At 39.3% G+C, this 17,060-nt stretch overlaps 2 protein-coding genes across 3 annotated transcripts; one reads left to right on the forward strand and one right to left on the reverse strand.

Annotated features, from left to right (window-relative positions):
- The first annotated feature begins 235 nt into the window (after positions 1 to 235).
- On the forward strand, positions 236 to 13,255 carry LOC110162585 (zinc finger protein 395-like). 2 transcript variants are annotated; one of them, XM_055163153.1, is made up of 15 exons: positions 236 to 403; positions 752 to 885; positions 1,041 to 1,101; positions 1,298 to 1,346; positions 1,425 to 1,539; positions 2,025 to 4,071; positions 5,365 to 5,508; positions 6,305 to 6,390; positions 6,511 to 6,614; positions 7,092 to 7,276; positions 7,353 to 7,456; positions 7,538 to 7,766; positions 7,849 to 7,929; positions 9,608 to 9,675; positions 10,668 to 13,255. In XM_055163153.1, exons 7-15 carry the CDS (start codon positions 5,386 to 5,388, stop codon positions 10,777 to 10,779), a joined length of 1,092 nt encoding a protein of 363 aa, XP_055019128.1. In that variant the 5' UTR covers positions 236 to 403; positions 752 to 885; positions 1,041 to 1,101; positions 1,298 to 1,346; positions 1,425 to 1,539; positions 2,025 to 4,071; positions 5,365 to 5,385; the 3' UTR covers positions 10,780 to 13,255. The 2 variants fall into 2 exon arrangements, with proteins under 2 accessions (XP_055019128.1, XP_020783143.2); XM_020927484.2 differs by having other exon boundaries at positions 1,425 to 1,496.
- A 132-nt stretch (positions 13,256 to 13,387) lies between these two features.
- On the reverse strand, positions 13,388 to 16,828 carry gtf2a2 (general transcription factor IIA, 2). The gene is made up of 4 exons (XM_020927505.2): positions 16,588 to 16,828; positions 14,626 to 14,730; positions 14,180 to 14,306; positions 13,388 to 13,625 (listed from the first exon to the last, which is right to left on the reverse strand). Exons 1-4 carry the CDS (start codon positions 16,657 to 16,659, stop codon positions 13,600 to 13,602), a joined length of 330 nt encoding a protein of 109 aa, XP_020783164.1. The 5' UTR covers positions 16,660 to 16,828; the 3' UTR covers positions 13,388 to 13,599.
- Between the last annotated feature and the right edge of the window lie 232 nt (positions 16,829 to 17,060).

Consider the following 17,060-nt stretch of genomic DNA (forward strand, 5'->3'; position numbering starts at 1 on the left):
ATTGTGTTTTTGAGGATATCTCTGACTGATCTGACCTGAGATCTAACAGCTAAACCGGTTAAAAAATGTTGTGAAAGTGGAGGGTGGAGTCATGGGCCCATATGCGCACAGCTCTAGGCTAAAGGCACATCCTCAGTGTCCCTCAGGGCTCCTCAGTCCCACCAAACACGTTCTGCTCTTTTCTGTAGATAGAGACTGGTGTGCCGGGGCGGGGCCCCGATAACGTCCTCTTCAGTTTGAGCTGGACACTATCAGTAAGGTCCTGCCTGCTCTGCCCTGGAGCATGTGTGTGCCAGTTAGAATCTGACTGACCACATTTTACCCTCTCACTGTTTTCTGCTCTAAAACTCCTGCTCTATGAACTGTCAGACACAGTGAACAGGGCCAGGCTCCTCAGGTCCAGGTAAGACCCCTCTCCTTTTTCACAACACATTTGGCGTTTTTATGTCATCCACTCGCTTAATTTTTGTTTAAAAAGCAGCAATAGAACAACACAAGAGAATAATCTTTACATGTTTCTGTTTTTGGATATTTCCCTGTTTCCTTCTTTCTGTAAGATAGCAGTGTAAAGTAGAAACATATGTTTGAACAAATGTAGCAGTCTTCTTCTAGGGCTACAGGGATTCTTCTGAGACTACAGGCTGAAAGTGTGTGTTTATATAGAAGGCTCCTTTGATGTAATTTGGAGAATTATTATTAATGTTTACTTCTAGGTTCACTTCAGTTGTGCATTGTATATTGTGTCCCATAGAGAGCTGCGGAGAAGACCCCCCCCCCAAACTGAGGTCTGATGGGGCTTGAGATGGACCTGACCATATGCATCATGGGGCTGGTGCTCCTGGTCCTGACAGTCCTGCTCTCTGTTCTTTGCAGCCACTGCGGCAGGTGCACTCCTGACTGACTCTAATGGTTATTTGTAGAGTTTACACATGTGTGGTGGTAGAGGGTCAGGCCTGGCTTTAAGAATGCTTCCTTCACTCTGTTCTTCACGTCTTTATGAACAGCTCTGTTAGTTTGTGACTTTGTGTTGTTTGTTGCAGGCGTTCATTTGAGTTGAGGGACACTACACCAGAGAAGGGCCCATCTGCCCTCGTCAGAGTGGTGAGAGCATCAACATGATTCTGCTCAGAGAATATCACATACAAACATGTCACAGATCCAAAGAGAATAGGATACATACATAGTGTCCCAGTCTTAATTTGAACTGAATACATTAAGTATCAACATCAGAAACAACAACAGCAGTTCTGCTCGTGTGTACTGGTTAAAGTTGTTCAGGATGTGCTGTGATTGACAGGTGAAGCTGGAAGAAACCCAAGACTACCCCATTAAACAGAATGCCACAGGTTTGTTTTAAGCCAGGTATAAGATGTTTGATCCATGGGAATATTTTCAACATGAGTGTGTGTCTGTGTGTGTGTTAGACTTCGCTGATGTACAGGACAACCCTCACGTCACTTCATGGAGAAGCCACTTGGGGGAGCCACAAGTCCAAGGTTTGGGGCACATCTTCACTCACTACTGAAGGGACATTTAAAGGTCTTATATTACACAATGTACTCTTGTGCTTTAAGCCATGTTATAATGTTATAACCTCCTCAAAAACAGACCTGGAGTTCTATTTTGCTTCATTCACACACGTTTGAGTGATCTTGGTTTATTAGTCTATCTACATCACCAAAGCTCCGAATGCTCTGCTCCACCTTGTGATGTCACATAGCAGTAGTTTTCCAGGTCTGAAATTATACAAATAATTCTAGTGGAGGTGTATAGAGTTTAAAAACACAGCGGAGCACTTCCTCTATAACACTCAACTTTACAAGGTGGAACAGAGTGTTTATAGTTTGGAAGAAGAATTCATCTTAAAATATGCAGCGTTTGTGTGTTAAACTTAAGTATTAAACGTGTGAATGAAACAAAACACAACTTCAGGAATGTTTCTGATGAGGAAACAACATTATAATATAGATCAGAAAACAACATGAAATGGGCCCTTTAAACCCACATCCTCTTTGTGCTTTCAGACCACAGCAGTGACAACGTTCCAGGGATGATCCCTCAATGGAAAAGCCATTTAGAAGCACAGATGCACGCAGGACGATGATAGAATTGACGCTGACGAGTATGGGGCTGACTTGCCATTCCAGCTTTATTTAGAGGAATTTAAAGGTGCCCTATGTAACTAAAAACTCGGAATCACCTGTTAAAAAAATGCAGTGGACCAAAATGCTGCACTCAGATAAACAAAAAACTAAGCTGGCAAAAACATCGAAACAGTCAAGGCAGCTGTAACACAAAGTTCTACCATGGGCTCCAGCTTGGCTATATGTAACAATTAACATTTTTACAGAGAACTTTAATATAATATCAAATGTTCTATATTTTGTTGAAATTTTAGTTAAAACAACTTGATTTCAACTGTTGTTTCACTGAATGTAAGAGCATGTCTCAAGTCTTGATTAGAAGTTTCAGTACTGAAGTATTCATTTTCATCAATCTACAGCTTTCTGGTCAAAAACACCTAAATGTAAGTGTGTGCTGTCGTCAGAGGCCTCTGCAATTTCCAGTAGTTAGTGACATCACAAAAGACTGTCCTAAATACAGCTAGGTGTCTGATTACAATCGCTTCACTGCAGGGGGCGGAGTTTGAAGCGTGGATACTTGTTAGACCAATCACACGGTTCCTTATACCTCTAGACTCCGCCCCTCTTCCTCTTTCTCTCTCTTTCAGTCCACAGGCACTGCCCAGTTTAGCAGCTCTATTTGAAATTAGTCTTACTTTCATTTTAAAAACAGTGCACAACATGTGTGAGGGGGGGTCTCCAGGATCTCTCAGCTACATGACCTACTTATGACTTTAGACAACACTGGTTACAGTAAAAATCAAATTCCAAACTGAAGAACTGACTCTTCCACAGACCGTGAATTTTTGGTTGGACTTGATTTGGCTTCTCTGTGCGTAAAGAAGGATCAGGATGGTCGCGTAAACAAACAGTACAGTAATAATATATAATAATTGTAATTTTCTTATAAACTGTGATAAAACCAATAAAGCAGTTCACACAAAGACACTGGTATGTTTGCCAATAGTCACAGTAAACAACAAAGCCATGTTAACAATACGGATCCTAATTGGAATGGAAGATAAGCAAATTAATTAGGCTCATTAAAGGTGCATTATGTAACTTAATGCCCTACTGTGGAATATCCCAGGCAAAGCAAAGGCATTTAACTTTTCTATGTAAGTGGATACAAACTGACAACAACACCATTTACAACAGTTACATGTCAAATCTGTGGAAAGACAAGCGCATCTCAGAAAGAATGTGTCTATTTCGAGGTATTTTTGAGCAGTAAAAACGCGTGTAATTGAATAACTGAACATTCCTGACACATCATTACTATCTCCATGGGGACAAGTAATTTGAAGATATTTTAATAGACCAATGGGAGGATATCATCGCCAAAAAAGTTACATGGTGAGACTTTACTGAGGGTGCGTGATTAAGATGGAGTGATTCAGACCCTAAATGTACTATCACGTAAGTTGTGGGGTGATGACGGGAAAAGCCAGTACAGTCATTAGCTATAACGTGCCGTACGTGAGTTGAGAAGAGCTGCAGTAAACAACAGTTCAGAGAGGGGTGTGTTTCTACTCCGCGTAGAGTACCCAATCCGTGCCGCGCTGCGTCACACGTGGTTTCCTTGTTTACTACAGGCTGCGGCGGGACTGTGCGAAAACCCGGATCTGCTGTGAGGGAAATCCACTTCTCATACTCACAAATATCATACATAGAAGAAGAAATAGAAAGGTTCGGTGGATACATATGGTTGCGCTTTACGTTACGCGTCCAGAGTAGAAATTGGTAAATTGCGTAAAAGCGGTAAAACGCGTAAACAAGCGAAGATAAAGCACATGTCACGTGGAGCTATGCGATTGTGGGGGTGTAATATCCAGTCCGGGATTTTTCTGTCTCTTTTCTGTGGAGCACAAACTGGATACAGCCTGTTCACTCACTGTGTTCCACCGTGCACGCAGAGAAGAGGCTTGTTTTGACTGACTTCATTCAGGTAAGTTTCCATTGCCGTATGCTAATTTTATGATACTGTAAGCAATGCAAAACTTTATTGGCTTTACCCTGCACGTAGAAAGGTTTAAACGTGGGTATTTTGTATAGGTTTGGTCATAGATTGATTAAAACAATTTCTGCACACCTTGCCGATCATTCACATCGAAATGTTGTGCTTGCTTTAAAATAAATAAGCATGGGTTTGAATGGAAGTTGGAAGGTGGTTTATTATGCTTTTTGTTTGTGTTTTTATAGCTCAAAAAGTGTTCCCAACTGCCTAAGGGAATGAATAAGTGAAATTTTGAATGTGCCAAACTTTGCGCATACTAAGATCACTTTGTTTTGTCTAGTGGGGATTACTACATTGAGTTTCACGACAGTTGGTGGGGTTGTTGTTGTTGCTGCCCCCAGTTATAAGAGTCTTTTATTGTGAAGGATGTACAGTAGGGAGAGTCTTTTGATTGGCCCACAGCGCATGGGGGTGTGTCGGTGTGGGGTGTGTGTTGTTGTGGATGGGGATACAGGGAGGGGTGCATGTCAGTTATCATGAAATATAGTGAGGTCAAGGAAGGACAAGGAGCTCAGTGTCACACAGGCTGGAATGCACTGCTTCCTTCTCTTAATTAAAGGCAACACTTCAAAGCATTCATAATAATAATGATAAGCACTATGGTTTTATTTGATTTATATTCAGTGGTGGAAAGAAAAGGCTACCGAAAATCTGTACTCATGTAAAAGTAGATTTCATGTTAAAAAATGTACTCAGTTACAAGTACTGCTGCCAAAATTGCACTTACAATTTTCTATCCCAGTTTTAATAGCATTTAAAATCACTCTTATATGCAAAAGCCAACCATTAGCAGTTTAAATCTGAAGTTGTTTCAGGCCAAATATATTCTACGAGCTCTGGGAAGTCAGATATTTTAATGTCAAAAGGCAGATAAAATTCACCATTCACGTTTGTCTTTATATAAATACATTGTTTCCTAGTAGGTTTTTTTATGTATAAGTATTTGTTTTTGCTTTAACTTCCTGTCTTGTGAGTGCAGTTTGAGTCAGAAATGAAGGGATACGTAATAGTTTTCAGAGCTTATGCCACACCTCCTTTTTAGTCTACATTGCTTAGCAGGGAGCCAAAATTTCTTTAGTTGACTACAGCAGCTGTTTAGATCCAGTCCCACCTGTCCTTTCTCTTAACTTTTAACTTTCTTGACAGAAATATCAATATATTTAGTCTCCAACTAAATACCACATAATACTTCAGGAGTAACCCTGTGACCTTTGGTGTGTGCAGAAGGATCTGTACCTGACACAGATGTTTCCTAAGACTCGCCTGGGGAAGCGCTCTCCATTCGGGGCGCTGCTGAACTCCGCCTGCCCCCCCACCGTCCGCCATGACCAGGAGAGTCACAGCGAACAGGTCAAGCTGGGGTTCACGGTAAGTCTCAGAGTGGTACTGTTATTTTAATAGATCCATGAGTGGTACATTGTTGTGTTTTACTAGTTTCAATGATAGCTTACGAGGGTCGCATAGTCTATTACTGCTATTTGCATTCCCAGTTATTTAAATCAAAAGACATCTCTCAAATAGATTTATATCATTCTAAGCAAATGTTTGAGCCTTTTCCACCTCTGGCTCTGATTAACAGAAGCTAAAGGGCCTATACTTGGTTTTAAGATTTTACATAGCATTTTCTTGTGCAGTTACTGTTACAGAAGCTGCTATCAGGGTCATCTGTTTCCATCCAATCAGACACATTGTATTTAAGAATCATGGGGTGATATTGCCTCAGCTGCATGACACCATCTCAGACAGCTGTTTCTGTGTCATGATGAAATATCGCAGCGGCAGAAAGGTCTAAATGGGCGGATCGAAGTTCAGAAGTTCAGAATAAAACATGTTCATGACTCCTAGTTTGAAATCAGGAATAGGCCTTTTATGTCCTTTCCTGGGTCACAATTCTGCTGAAGTCTCATTCAGTAACTGTCACACTTAATTCTTGCGAATCTACTAATCAGCAATTTGTACAACTGGCTTTCCCTTTTGTTCTAATAAATAGTTTGCGTACCATACATTATTCTATTTGGTGCTTTGGTTAAAGAATGATGAACTGTTTGTATTAATCAGAAAAATGCCTGTCAATCCTTCCCAGAGATTTGGATTTGGGGGTTGAGACAAGAATCCATTCAAGGTATTTATGCGTCTAATACTGTACTGCGATTGTTTGTGGTAGGTGTCTCAGTGTGAAGCAGAACATTCAGAGAACGAAACATCCAACTGCAGCAGACTTATGTCCTCGTCCATTGATGTGCCTAAAAGGTTAGGAATTTAAATATTACACAGAATATTTTAAAAACACCAAGAAAGTTGTGAGGGATATTACTGTCCTATAAGGGAGGCACCCAGAGACCACTGCCTGAGTCTCGTCTGTCCTCTTAGCAGGCATCAGGAGGTGGACATGGATGAGCTGATGGCTGCCATGGTGCTCAGCAGTTTGTCCTGTAGTCCTCTGCTCCACAGCCCTGCCCAGCCGGAGCCCTCAGGTTTGTCTTCCTCACTACTCACAGCTCCTTTCATCTTTGTTTAAAGACCATGTTTTTAAAGTCCATGCACATTCACCTGACTCAGCACAAGATTCCAAACAATGCCTTCATTTATATACATCTCAACTTTGGGGCTGTTAGAGCAGAGAACATGCTCTACACTTTTGTCAGGCTAAGCTAAGTTACTATGAAACACACACACAGTTATTAATTGTCATCCACACATGCATGTTTTTTGCTGACTGTGTGGAGAAGGCACACTCACAGACTCCAACTCCCTCTTTAACCCTGTGTGTTCTGCTGGCATTGTGGTCGGCATGGCTAAGAGTTTGGTTATGGAAAACTTCCCCTCAGCTCACTCTCCATTTCATGGTGCTTAACTGTCTGTCAGAGTCCTATGGGACACAATCATTTATTTTAAATAGTGGCAGATGTGAACTCATTGCAGAGGAGACTGATCATATTGTATGTGTTTAGCTGCTGTTGCTGACTGTGGAGGTGAGCTGTCCGACTGCAGCAGCGGCTACTGGAGTGTGGGCCACAGCAGAGGAAGTCCTGCAGCCTCTCCACCAATCACAGAGCCCGACGGCGACCAGACCACCACCTCTGATGAGGGTATGGAGCTGGAGCTGTTTGAGGAGCCGGCTCCGAGGAGACGCAGGGTAGGCTCCGCTCTGACCTCTAACTTGTGACCTCTGACCTGTGAGTGTGGGCGGGACTGACTGTGCTGTGTTGCAGAACTCGGAGCATGCATCCTTCAGGTGCCTGTGGCCCGGCTGTGAGAAGGTCCTGACCTCCATTGTGGGCATCAAGAGACATGTGCGCACAATGCACTTAAACAGGTGTGGGTTGTATATTTCGTGTGTGTCTTATTATTGTAAATTGATAAAAACATGGCTGACTTGTCCACTTGGTGCTTACAGTTGTGGAGGTGAATATGAGCGCTGTTCTCGCAGTGAGGAGGATTTTTACTACACAGAAATCACCCAGTCCCAGACCACGCCCCCACAGTGCACACCTGCATCACCCACACACCAACTGTCCTCACCTGCCTGCAGCTCCCCTCCCCCGTCCTCACCTGCCCTCAGTAGCTCCGCCCCGTCCTCTTCCTCTGGCGCTTTTTGGCAGGTGCAAGTAGAGCACTCATACCAGGTACAACACTAGCGTCTCAGAATGGAGATTTCAGAACCACAGAACTGTGTACTGACGATTCTCTGTTTCATGTGTGTTTTAGGCTCCGCCCCCTGTGCTCACTGCTGCAGTTCCCAGTGCAGCCTGTCACTGGACCACTCCCAGCAGCACTCACAACAAACAGGTGAGAGACAGACATCAGTACATGGAAGCATACTTTGAAACTGTCACGATACTACAATTTCAAAATCAATTTTGATACTAAGGAATAGACTTGATCATCAACACTACCACAGTGATAATAAAAACACTTCTTCTTTGAACAATAGAATTAGATTTTCAACATTAAATCGTAGTACTTTCTTTTATATTAGCCTGTGGTGTTATATCTGTGTAATCTTTCAGTGGTCCGGGTAGATTCCATAGTGGTCCATGGGTGTATACTAGTCTATGTGCTCTTATACTTGTTCTGATACAGCTCAAATTCGTTCTAAAGCTATTCAGGAATAGTTAATTTTTGTCCTGTTGAATGTGACTTTTTTAGTATTGATACTGACTCAAATGAGCATGCAGTTTTGATACTAGTTTTAGTATTGATAAGTGAATTTTGATAATTTTCGCAACCCCTAGTGGTTACAGAATACAGAATACCTGCTTTAAAATGTATTTTGTAACATATTCTAATATATGGTCCAGTCAGAGTATTGTTTTCTGAATTTTTTTTTACATTGAATTGCATTATATTATAGAGTAAAAACGTGATATAGAAGAAAACAGCTTTAAGTTTGTTATTGCATTTATTTGTCCCTATTTAGAGACAAACAAAAATCACATATGCACATGCGCAGTTTTTTGTTTTTCTTACTAATATTGTGCAGTTTGATGCCTAAATTGTACAAGTTCTACAGCGTATTCCTTTAATTTTAGGAAGATAATGCCAGTCTGAATACCACCAAATGAATGAGTAACTACACCAGAATACAGTTACTCAAAATCAGAATACACAGTTAATTTCCGAAACTCAAGACTTGTGCAATGTGTTTTATGACTAATAGCGCCAATGTGTCACTATCCTTGGAAACGAGAGCAGACGGTTGCAAATAGTATGTCATGAATTGCAAAGGTGTGTTGGTGCTTTTAGCTTTGGTTTATTTGAAGACAAATTTTTACATTATTAATGATATGAAATGAAGAACCATGCAAACAATAATTGGAAGTTCTGAAATTACTGAAGTTGTATCAAATTTACTTTTAAAGGTCCTATGTTAGACAAAGTGGATTCTTGTGAGCTTCAAGCCATGTTATAATGATGTTATCTCCTCCGAACATGCCTGGAGTTATTCATTCACACATTTGAGTAACCTTTATTAAGTGTTTACAAAATGCTCTGTTTTATCTTGTGATTTCGTGAAGTGGAAGTTTTGTGAAGTTTTCTCAAGTTAACGGCTACATTTTACTTCTACTTTTAGTGCAGTAGAGAATGGGGGCTGGGCAAAATACAAAAAAGCAACAAGTTCCCCTTTCATATTGATCGGTCTCAATTTATTTGTATTATTGGATTTTGTCTTATTAAATACAAATATTAATTAAAACATAAACAATACACAGAAGTCTGAACCACACACAGTACAGAGGATTGGCTATAGGCATCTCGAATAAAAAGACCCACAGTGATTATGGACAGTTATGAATGACTGAATCATGATCAAAATGTCATTAGTTGCACTGCATTTAAAGAACTGTAGTAATGTCATTAAGAGTAAAAACAATCCAGGAGTTACTGATGGTAAACACATGTCCAGATTCAAGTTTGCCCTCCCCTGATTCAATTATACCTAATATGACCTGCTCTCCTCTCATAGGCCCTGCATCACAGAGTGCGCTCCGTCAGTGTGGGTGAGCAGTGGCTGCAGCAGAGTGCCCCCTGCAGGTTGGTGCACATTGTTGTATCCTTGTTATTTTTACATTTTTTATCAGGGAAAAAAACAGCTCATCTCTTATTCTGTTACCTTGGCCTAAATGTTCTAAAGTTAAAAGTTAAACCTGCACTATGCAACTTTTCTGATGAGCGCCTGGTCACCTGCTCGTCTCCATGGAGATGTCCGGAACATTCTAGTGTGTGGCACTGAAGTTATCGATCTTGTATTGTTTCACTTAGAGCTGTTTTTACTGCCCAAAATACCTTGTAATTTGGCCTGGTGTGGTTACTTTCTTTTCTCCATCATGATTTACATGTAATTCCATCCTGTGGAATATTCCAGACAAAACAGTTATATGGTGGAAAGCAGGTGGTGGACCCTCCTTCAGAAAATGTACATAGTGTACCTTTAAAGGTCCTATACAAAATTGATTCTTATGAGCTTTTATCCATGTTAAAATGCTGTTATCTCATCAAAAACCTGACCCAGAGTTGTGTTTCGTTTCTTTCATACATGTTTGAGTAATCCTACAATATTCCGTACATGTCTTCAAAGCTCAAAATGCTCTGTTCCACCTTGTGATGTCATGAAGCAGTGGTTTTCAAGTTTTCAAGTTAACAGCTCCCTTTACCTACCTTTACTTCAGTCCAGATTGGCAATTCCAGGTCTGAAATCATCCAAGTGATTGTAGTGAAGGTGTGTGGAGTTTAAAAACACAGTGGAGCACTTCCTGTATTACCACATGACATCACGAGGTGGAACAGAGTGTTTTCTGTTTGAGAGAAGAACTTAGCTTAAATATGCAAGGTTTGTGTGATAAACATGTGTGAATGAAACAAAACACAACTCCAGGTATGTTTTTGATGAGAAAACTTTATAACTTAGACCAGAAAATAGTGCAATATAAGCACTGTAAAGCCTAAAATAAACATGTTGTTGTTGTTCTTGCTAAAAGTTACATACTGTACCTTTATGTAACAAATTACTTCTGTTTTTATGACAGGAGGGTTCGTGGTGAAGCCAAGAAATGCCGTAAAGTTTATGGCATTGAGCACAGAGAGCAGTGGTGCACCGCGTGTCGCTGGAAGAAGGCCTGCCAACGCTTTCTGGACTAGACCGGTCCTGTGACAGACTCTGGCTTACACAACAGCTTCATCTGGTGGACAAGAGCGGGAATGTACTGTATATATTTTTCTGTGTATATTTTTCATAATGGACCTCTTTGATGGACATTTTTGTATTCTTTTTGAAACATGCTTTTTGTATGACATTGTAAAACACTTCCTGGACTCGTTCAGTTATTGCAGGGCTGTATAGAAGTGCTTTGCTCAGGTTAAGAGCAGCTGTCTACTCCTAACTCTCTAAGCAGCTATATAGGTTGTGTTCACGATCTAGAATTTGATGTCATAACTTTGGATTTTATTTTTATTTTTTCACAAATCTCCAAACATATGAGCGATAAATGTTCAGCCTTATCGTTATTGTTAGGGACTGGTTCCACAAACTTGCCATGGTGATCTTCATTTTCAACTCACAATAATCACTCTTTGGAATTGATGATTGCACTACATTCTCACGCAAAAAAAAAAAAAAAAAATGCTTTTGTTTATTTATACTGACTGAACAAAACATTGAACTTTGTGTCAGCTTTAGCAATTACAGGTCAAACCAGGTCAACAAAACTGCACTTTGACAGGTAAATAGCAAATTCCACAACAGAATTCTAAATTATCCTCTAGAATAGTGTACATTTCAAACTTGATTTTGATACTCAATACCAATAGTGATAATAAAATAATTAAAAACACTTTTTCTTTAGACAATATAATGTGATTTTCAGCATTAAATCATAGTACTTTCTTATGTTACCATGCGGCCTGATATGTGTGTTATCCCTCAGTGGTCCAGTTATGTTCCATAGTGGTCCATGGGCGTATACTAGCCTATGCGCTTTTATACTTCTTCTGATATAGCTCAAGATCATTCTAAAGCTATTTTAGTATCGATAAATATCTGATTTTTGATATCTTTGACAACCTTATTTCAGATTGTTATGTCACGTGAATGCAACCTATTCAAAGCAATACAGCAATAATTTTCCATCTTGAGTAATACTCTTTTATTTGATGACAGCAGTACGGTATACAAACGTATGGCCATATCCGCTAATGCACTATCAATATTACAAATGACTGTGTTAACTGTGTTTGTATAGTTATTATTTTCTCATATGGTGCTGCCTTAATCAAACCTGAATTCCTTCCATTTTTTTTTTACATGTAAAGTGTGGCAGCTATTAATGTTATGTATACATTTATTGTTTTTTGAATGTCACCCACTGTGCAGCCAAGCACCCAGTCCACTTGTTTCATAGTTACGGAAGCATTAGTTCTGCAACAGTAAATCACAATCATTTTACACCAACTATAATGTAAAAGAAAAACACGGAGTACCACCGGATCTTTATCAGGTTTATAGAAAGTCTGTTCCAGGTCTAAAATTGGACTACATTGTTGCCACAGTAGTTCTTCTAAACAAGAATTTAGCTGAGGAGGATAAATTAAGCAAATATTAGAACTGTAGTAGCTGTAGCTAGTGTACATACAGAGACCTATTTACTCTTTGAAACAAGAGAGATTATTGAATAAAGCTTAAAAAAATTAATTCTTTCCTCCATTGCAATTTGAATCAATTTAGAATATGACTATTAAAAACAACCAATTTGGACAACTGTATGTATTAAAACAAGATAAAATATAAGACAGGATGGTGCTCTAATGTGTATATTTTTTACATTACATTCTGATACTGAAATAATTTTAACTGTTTTATATACTCCACATATTGTAACTGCACTGCAAAACCTACTTTATCTAATTAGCTTGTCCTCATTTTGGAGACAATAATGATGCTCCTAATTGCATGGCAAATCAACAAAATACCTGGTGCATGTTTAATATTGTTAGATCCACCATCTTTCTGTTGTAGTGAAAATTCTTCCATTCCATGCTGCCATAGTTTAGGAAAAGAAGCCATAGAATATAGGAGAGTCACTAACCACCATTTTTGGAATAATCATAATAAACTATGGATGCGTTTATACACAAAATTCTAAATAAATTTGACTTGAACAGGACTAAACCAAGTTTACGTCAAGACTACTCTGGGCTCAGAGCAGGTCCAAACTAGAGAACAAATGTGACGCACCTTATGAGAATTGTATATTTAGTACATTTCTTGCTCTTTCTTCTAATTGTTTACCCTTTTATTTGTTTTTACTATGAAAACTGTTTTAGTAGAGTCATTTTTACTAAGGAGACAGTTCAAACCTAGCAGTAACACGATACTGTGGAAGTCAGATATACAGTATTGACAATGTAAGGATATGTGAATTTTTTACTAGCTAACATTAAAACCAACCAGCATTTTGGTCATTAGGCTAGTGTTAATGTCAAGCTTGGAAGCCCTGGAGCTGTATGTTTACCACATGTCCAAAAAACTACTTATGGATGCTTGTATATATTTCAATTTAAGAAGCTGTCATTTATACTATAAACATGCTGTTAAAATAAAGCCATCTTTCCCATGTGATCTGTTTACTCTTGACAAAAAGAGAACAGGTGTGATCTTGCTACTATTTGACCACATAAACACAATCAAAGAAATGAATGGAAAATATCTTGTAAGTGGTAAATTTGTTCTTACACTGTTCAAAGGCCAGAGTCATTTTTAAATATTTTTATTAAAGATAATGCAGCTTGATAATGGCAAGCCCAACACAAGCATGGTGTCAAATGATCCTGTAAAAAAGAAAAGTGTGGTGTGCACAGACTGGTCACGTGCACGCGCCCACGTGCACACGCTCAAACATAGCAGTGCCACTGCTCCAATAAATAATATGTACAGTCCAGGTCCAAGCGCAAGTCCAGAGAGGGTCACTCCGCTGCATTTGAGCCAGAATCTGCAGAGAACACAGAGAAACCATGAATAAAACAGCCATGTCTAGTGTATGGTTATCTCAAACTCAGTACTTACAACTGTTATCAATAATCAACTTAGAGAATTGTCTAGACAAGGTCATTTGAGCAAATTAACTGCTCAACATGGTCCACTGGTTACATCAGTAAAAAAGTAGCCAGGAACATTTTACTCTGTCTCAACGAAAATTATTCTTTGAATGCTAACAGCTGTTCACTACCTTGTCTCTCACACATACTGGGTTTCCCACAATGTTATGTGTTGATTCAACATGTGTTCTATTCCCCAGTAATCCATCAGATGTCAAAAAGCAGTGTGTGAAATTCAAGATGAGTAAAAATATTCACAGTTAAACTAATCCTATGCATTTCATGTTTGTAGGAAGTCTAAACTACAATGGTTACTAAAATGTTAGTTTTTACAAAAAGGCAATTTCCATTTGATTGCGCTATATTGTTTAGCCCAAGTTGTGAGCTGGTAAGTCAGAGCATGTCTTCTTAGCTGATCAGGTGACTGTATCAGACATATTACACTCACTTTTGCCGTCACACGCCACAATCTTGACCTTGTCTACTTTGACCAAATCTGTGACCTCTCGGAACTCCACATCATTCAGAACAAACGTCCAGACGTTGTCACAAAACCTGTAGGTGTTTAGGGAGCCCTGTGAGGGAAACACACAGAGTCAAACCAGAAAAGCAGTGTACACATGGTCAAGAAAAAGAACATTTATCCTGGTGATGAGTTACCAAAACAAGATGGAAAAAGGAGAAAATACATCAACCACATGATTTAAGATGTACAGTTGAGCTATAGTTTAAATATGTTAAAGTTAGAGTTCAGGCTATGGTCAGGCAAGAAGTACCTATGGTTAAGATTAGGATCAGTCTCCGGGAAACACATGTGAGTCAATGTAATGTGCCCAAAAACTATGGAAGCCTAGCATGGGTGCATGTAAAGTGTTCTTGGAGGATCTGACTCACTCTGAAGTTGACTCTGTTGCGGACTCGGTTGGCCAGTGCTGTGTTGATGGCTTTATCGAACTGCAGCAGTACCTGGAGAGCCAGCTGAGGGGTGATTTGCTGGGTCTGCTCACACACAGAAACAAAGGGGAAAAGATAGTCACACACACTGCACATAGGCCTACAGGGCTGGCGAACTGGACTGGAGAATGGGGGATGCATCAGGATCCTGTCATATCCTATCTTAAATTCCTACTCGACATGCATCAGTTAAAAGGTTGTTAAAGGTGCATTGTGTAACGTTTCGGGTGGAAGCTCTGTCAAATGCTTTTCTCCATGGAGATGTTATTACTTTGTCTGTGCTGTTTCATAGTATGGTATTAAATCTTTCTATCTTCATGGAGACCAAACCAGACCAAGTTATAGGTCATATCTGTGGAGACACACCCCACTCACAGTCAATATGCCTGTTTTTCTAAGTATTTTTGAGCTATAAAACTATTGAATTGCTCTACCTTACATTTATTAAATGTAATGTCATACTAACATTCTAAGCAGAGCAATGGCAGATCCATAGAGACAAGCAGGCGAGAGACACTCCACCGGAAATGTTACACAATGCACCTTTAATAGGATAAATAACTTTAACTACACAAAGAAACTAAAAAAAAAAAAAATCATCGATCATTTTAATAATTGTATGATCATTTTCTGGATCATAAACTGACTATCATATGCTGTTTGCTTGATTAAACAGGTTTGATAGCAAAAACAAGGCCGTTAGAATGAGACAAGGTTACTTTAAAGGTCTTATGTTACGCAAAATTGACTCTTGTGAACTTTAAGTAATGTTGATATTTCTGCATATCAGCAACATACCAGGAGTTGTGTTTTGTTCACACGTTTGAGTAACCCTTCTTATTAGTCTGTCTACATCTCCAAAGCTCAAAATGCTCTGTTCCACCTTGTGATATCATGTAGTGGGAGTTTTCAAGTTAATAGCTACCCTTTACTTTTAGTTCAGTAGAGATTGAAAATTCCAAGGCTGAAATCATCCAAATGATTCTAGTGAAGGTGTATGGAGTTTTTAAAAAACACAATGGAGCACTTCCTGTATTACAGTGTGGAACGGAGTGTTTTCTGTGTGAGAAAAGAACTCAGTCTAAACAAGGGGATTTGTGTGTTAAGCCCTTTAATGATAAATAATACACGCAACATAGTATTTAGTATATATTTTGGATTAAACTGGTTTAAAAAATCTTCAAGACACACTAGAGAAAAATTTGATCATTAACTGCAGCCAAATTTGTTACTTTTATTACAACACAATTTTTTTTTTTTGAACTGTAGGGAACAGTTGGTGTTAAGATGCAGAAAACTGTATGTTTGAGTAGGGTGACAAGACTTTCAAGATAAAAATCTGGGACACCCTGCTTTCTGGTGGTTGGTAATAATAACATAGTAAAACGAGTGTGTAAATAAGGAAAACTGTTCTGCACTTGGCCTATTCATGACATTCATACATTTTCTTTGTGTTTTGGTCATTTTTAAGCAGCTTTTCTGTATTTTACCTAAACAAATAACTGCATGTCTCTCTTTACTGTTAGCAGGAATCATATTGGTCAAAAATGGGGACACCAGGGACATTTCTTGTGTAAAACTGGGACAAATCGCTAGTTTTGTATAAATCTGCTGAGACAGGGGACACATGGCTCAAAACTGGGACTGTCCCGGGTAAATAGGGACATATGATCACCCCATGTTTGACTCAATCACAGAACAGAATTGAATCTGACGTGCAAACAACGACTCATTAAAACACACATATTTCTTGTCAGTGAACTTTTCCGTTTATGTATCAATCACGCAACCCGTACATCGTTTCTTCGGTGTGACATTTCCAGTTTCCCTCAAGATTTAGCTTCGTTAAAGAGTATAGCCCGGGGCATTAGCCGCATGCTAACCTGGAGCTAAGTGTGTTACCTGGATGAGCTCGTCCAGACTCTCCTGCAGACTGTTTCCCAGCGTGGTGTTTCTGTACAGCTGGTACGCCATCTCATCCACTCACATCAACACCAAGACTCTCTGAAGCGGCCCCGATCTCACACAAGCACGAACTAAAAACCTGGGAGTAAAACACGACAGTTTCCTGCTACAGCTAAAGCTAAACTAGCATTAGCAGTTTCCCTCCACAACAAACAGCACTGTACTTCTGCGGCCCATCACACACGTGTTTCTGTGCTTAGCGCCCTCACGCGGACACTGAGCGAATGACAGAACAATAAATAAGTAGTCCATTTGCTTATTTAGTTTATTCTAAAATTAGATTATTATTTTTGTTTCTCAATTAGTGTACTACTTTAATTTAGTTAATTTGTATAATACATGTTTGCTATGTTAATGTTACATTTGCTAATTTGTTTAGTCTAATTTGCTATTATTTACCTTTTGTGTTT

Source organism: Boleophthalmus pectinirostris, unplaced genomic scaffold (genome assembly GCF_026225935.1).
Source record: "Boleophthalmus pectinirostris isolate CB_2022bp ecotype Guang Dong unplaced genomic scaffold, ASM2622593v1 HiC_scaffold_545, whole genome shotgun sequence".
Taxonomy (NCBI): domain Eukaryota; kingdom Metazoa; phylum Chordata; class Actinopteri; order Gobiiformes; family Gobiidae; genus Boleophthalmus; species Boleophthalmus pectinirostris.

What these genes read in the sequence shown, in the direction of transcription:
- gtf2a2 (XM_020927505.2), bottom strand. Translation starts at nt 16,659, where the DNA reads ATGGCGTACCAGCTGTACAGAAACACCACGCTGGGAAACAGTCTGCAG. An exon ending in GCAACAGAGTCAACTTCAGA is followed by an intron (nt 14,307 to 14,625) that starts GTGAGTCAGATC and finishes TTTCCCTCACAG; the next exon opens with GGCTCCCTAAACACCTACAG. An exon ending in TGTGGCGTGTGACGGCAAAA is followed by an intron (nt 13,626 to 14,179) that starts GTGAGTGTAATA and finishes TGTTCTCTGCAG; the next exon opens with ATTCTGGCTCAAATGCAGCG.
- LOC110162585 (XM_055163153.1), top strand. Translation starts at nt 5,386, where the DNA reads ATGTTTCCTAAGACTCGCCTGGGGAAGCGCTCTCCATTCGGGGCGCTG. An exon ending in AGGTCAAGCTGGGGTTCACG is followed by an intron (nt 5,509 to 6,304) that starts GTAAGTCTCAGA and finishes TGTTTGTGGTAG; the next exon opens with GTGTCTCAGTGTGAAGCAGA. An exon ending in CGCACAATGCACTTAAACAG is followed by an intron (nt 7,457 to 7,537) that starts GTGTGGGTTGTA and finishes TGGTGCTTACAG; the next exon opens with TTGTGGAGGTGAATATGAGC.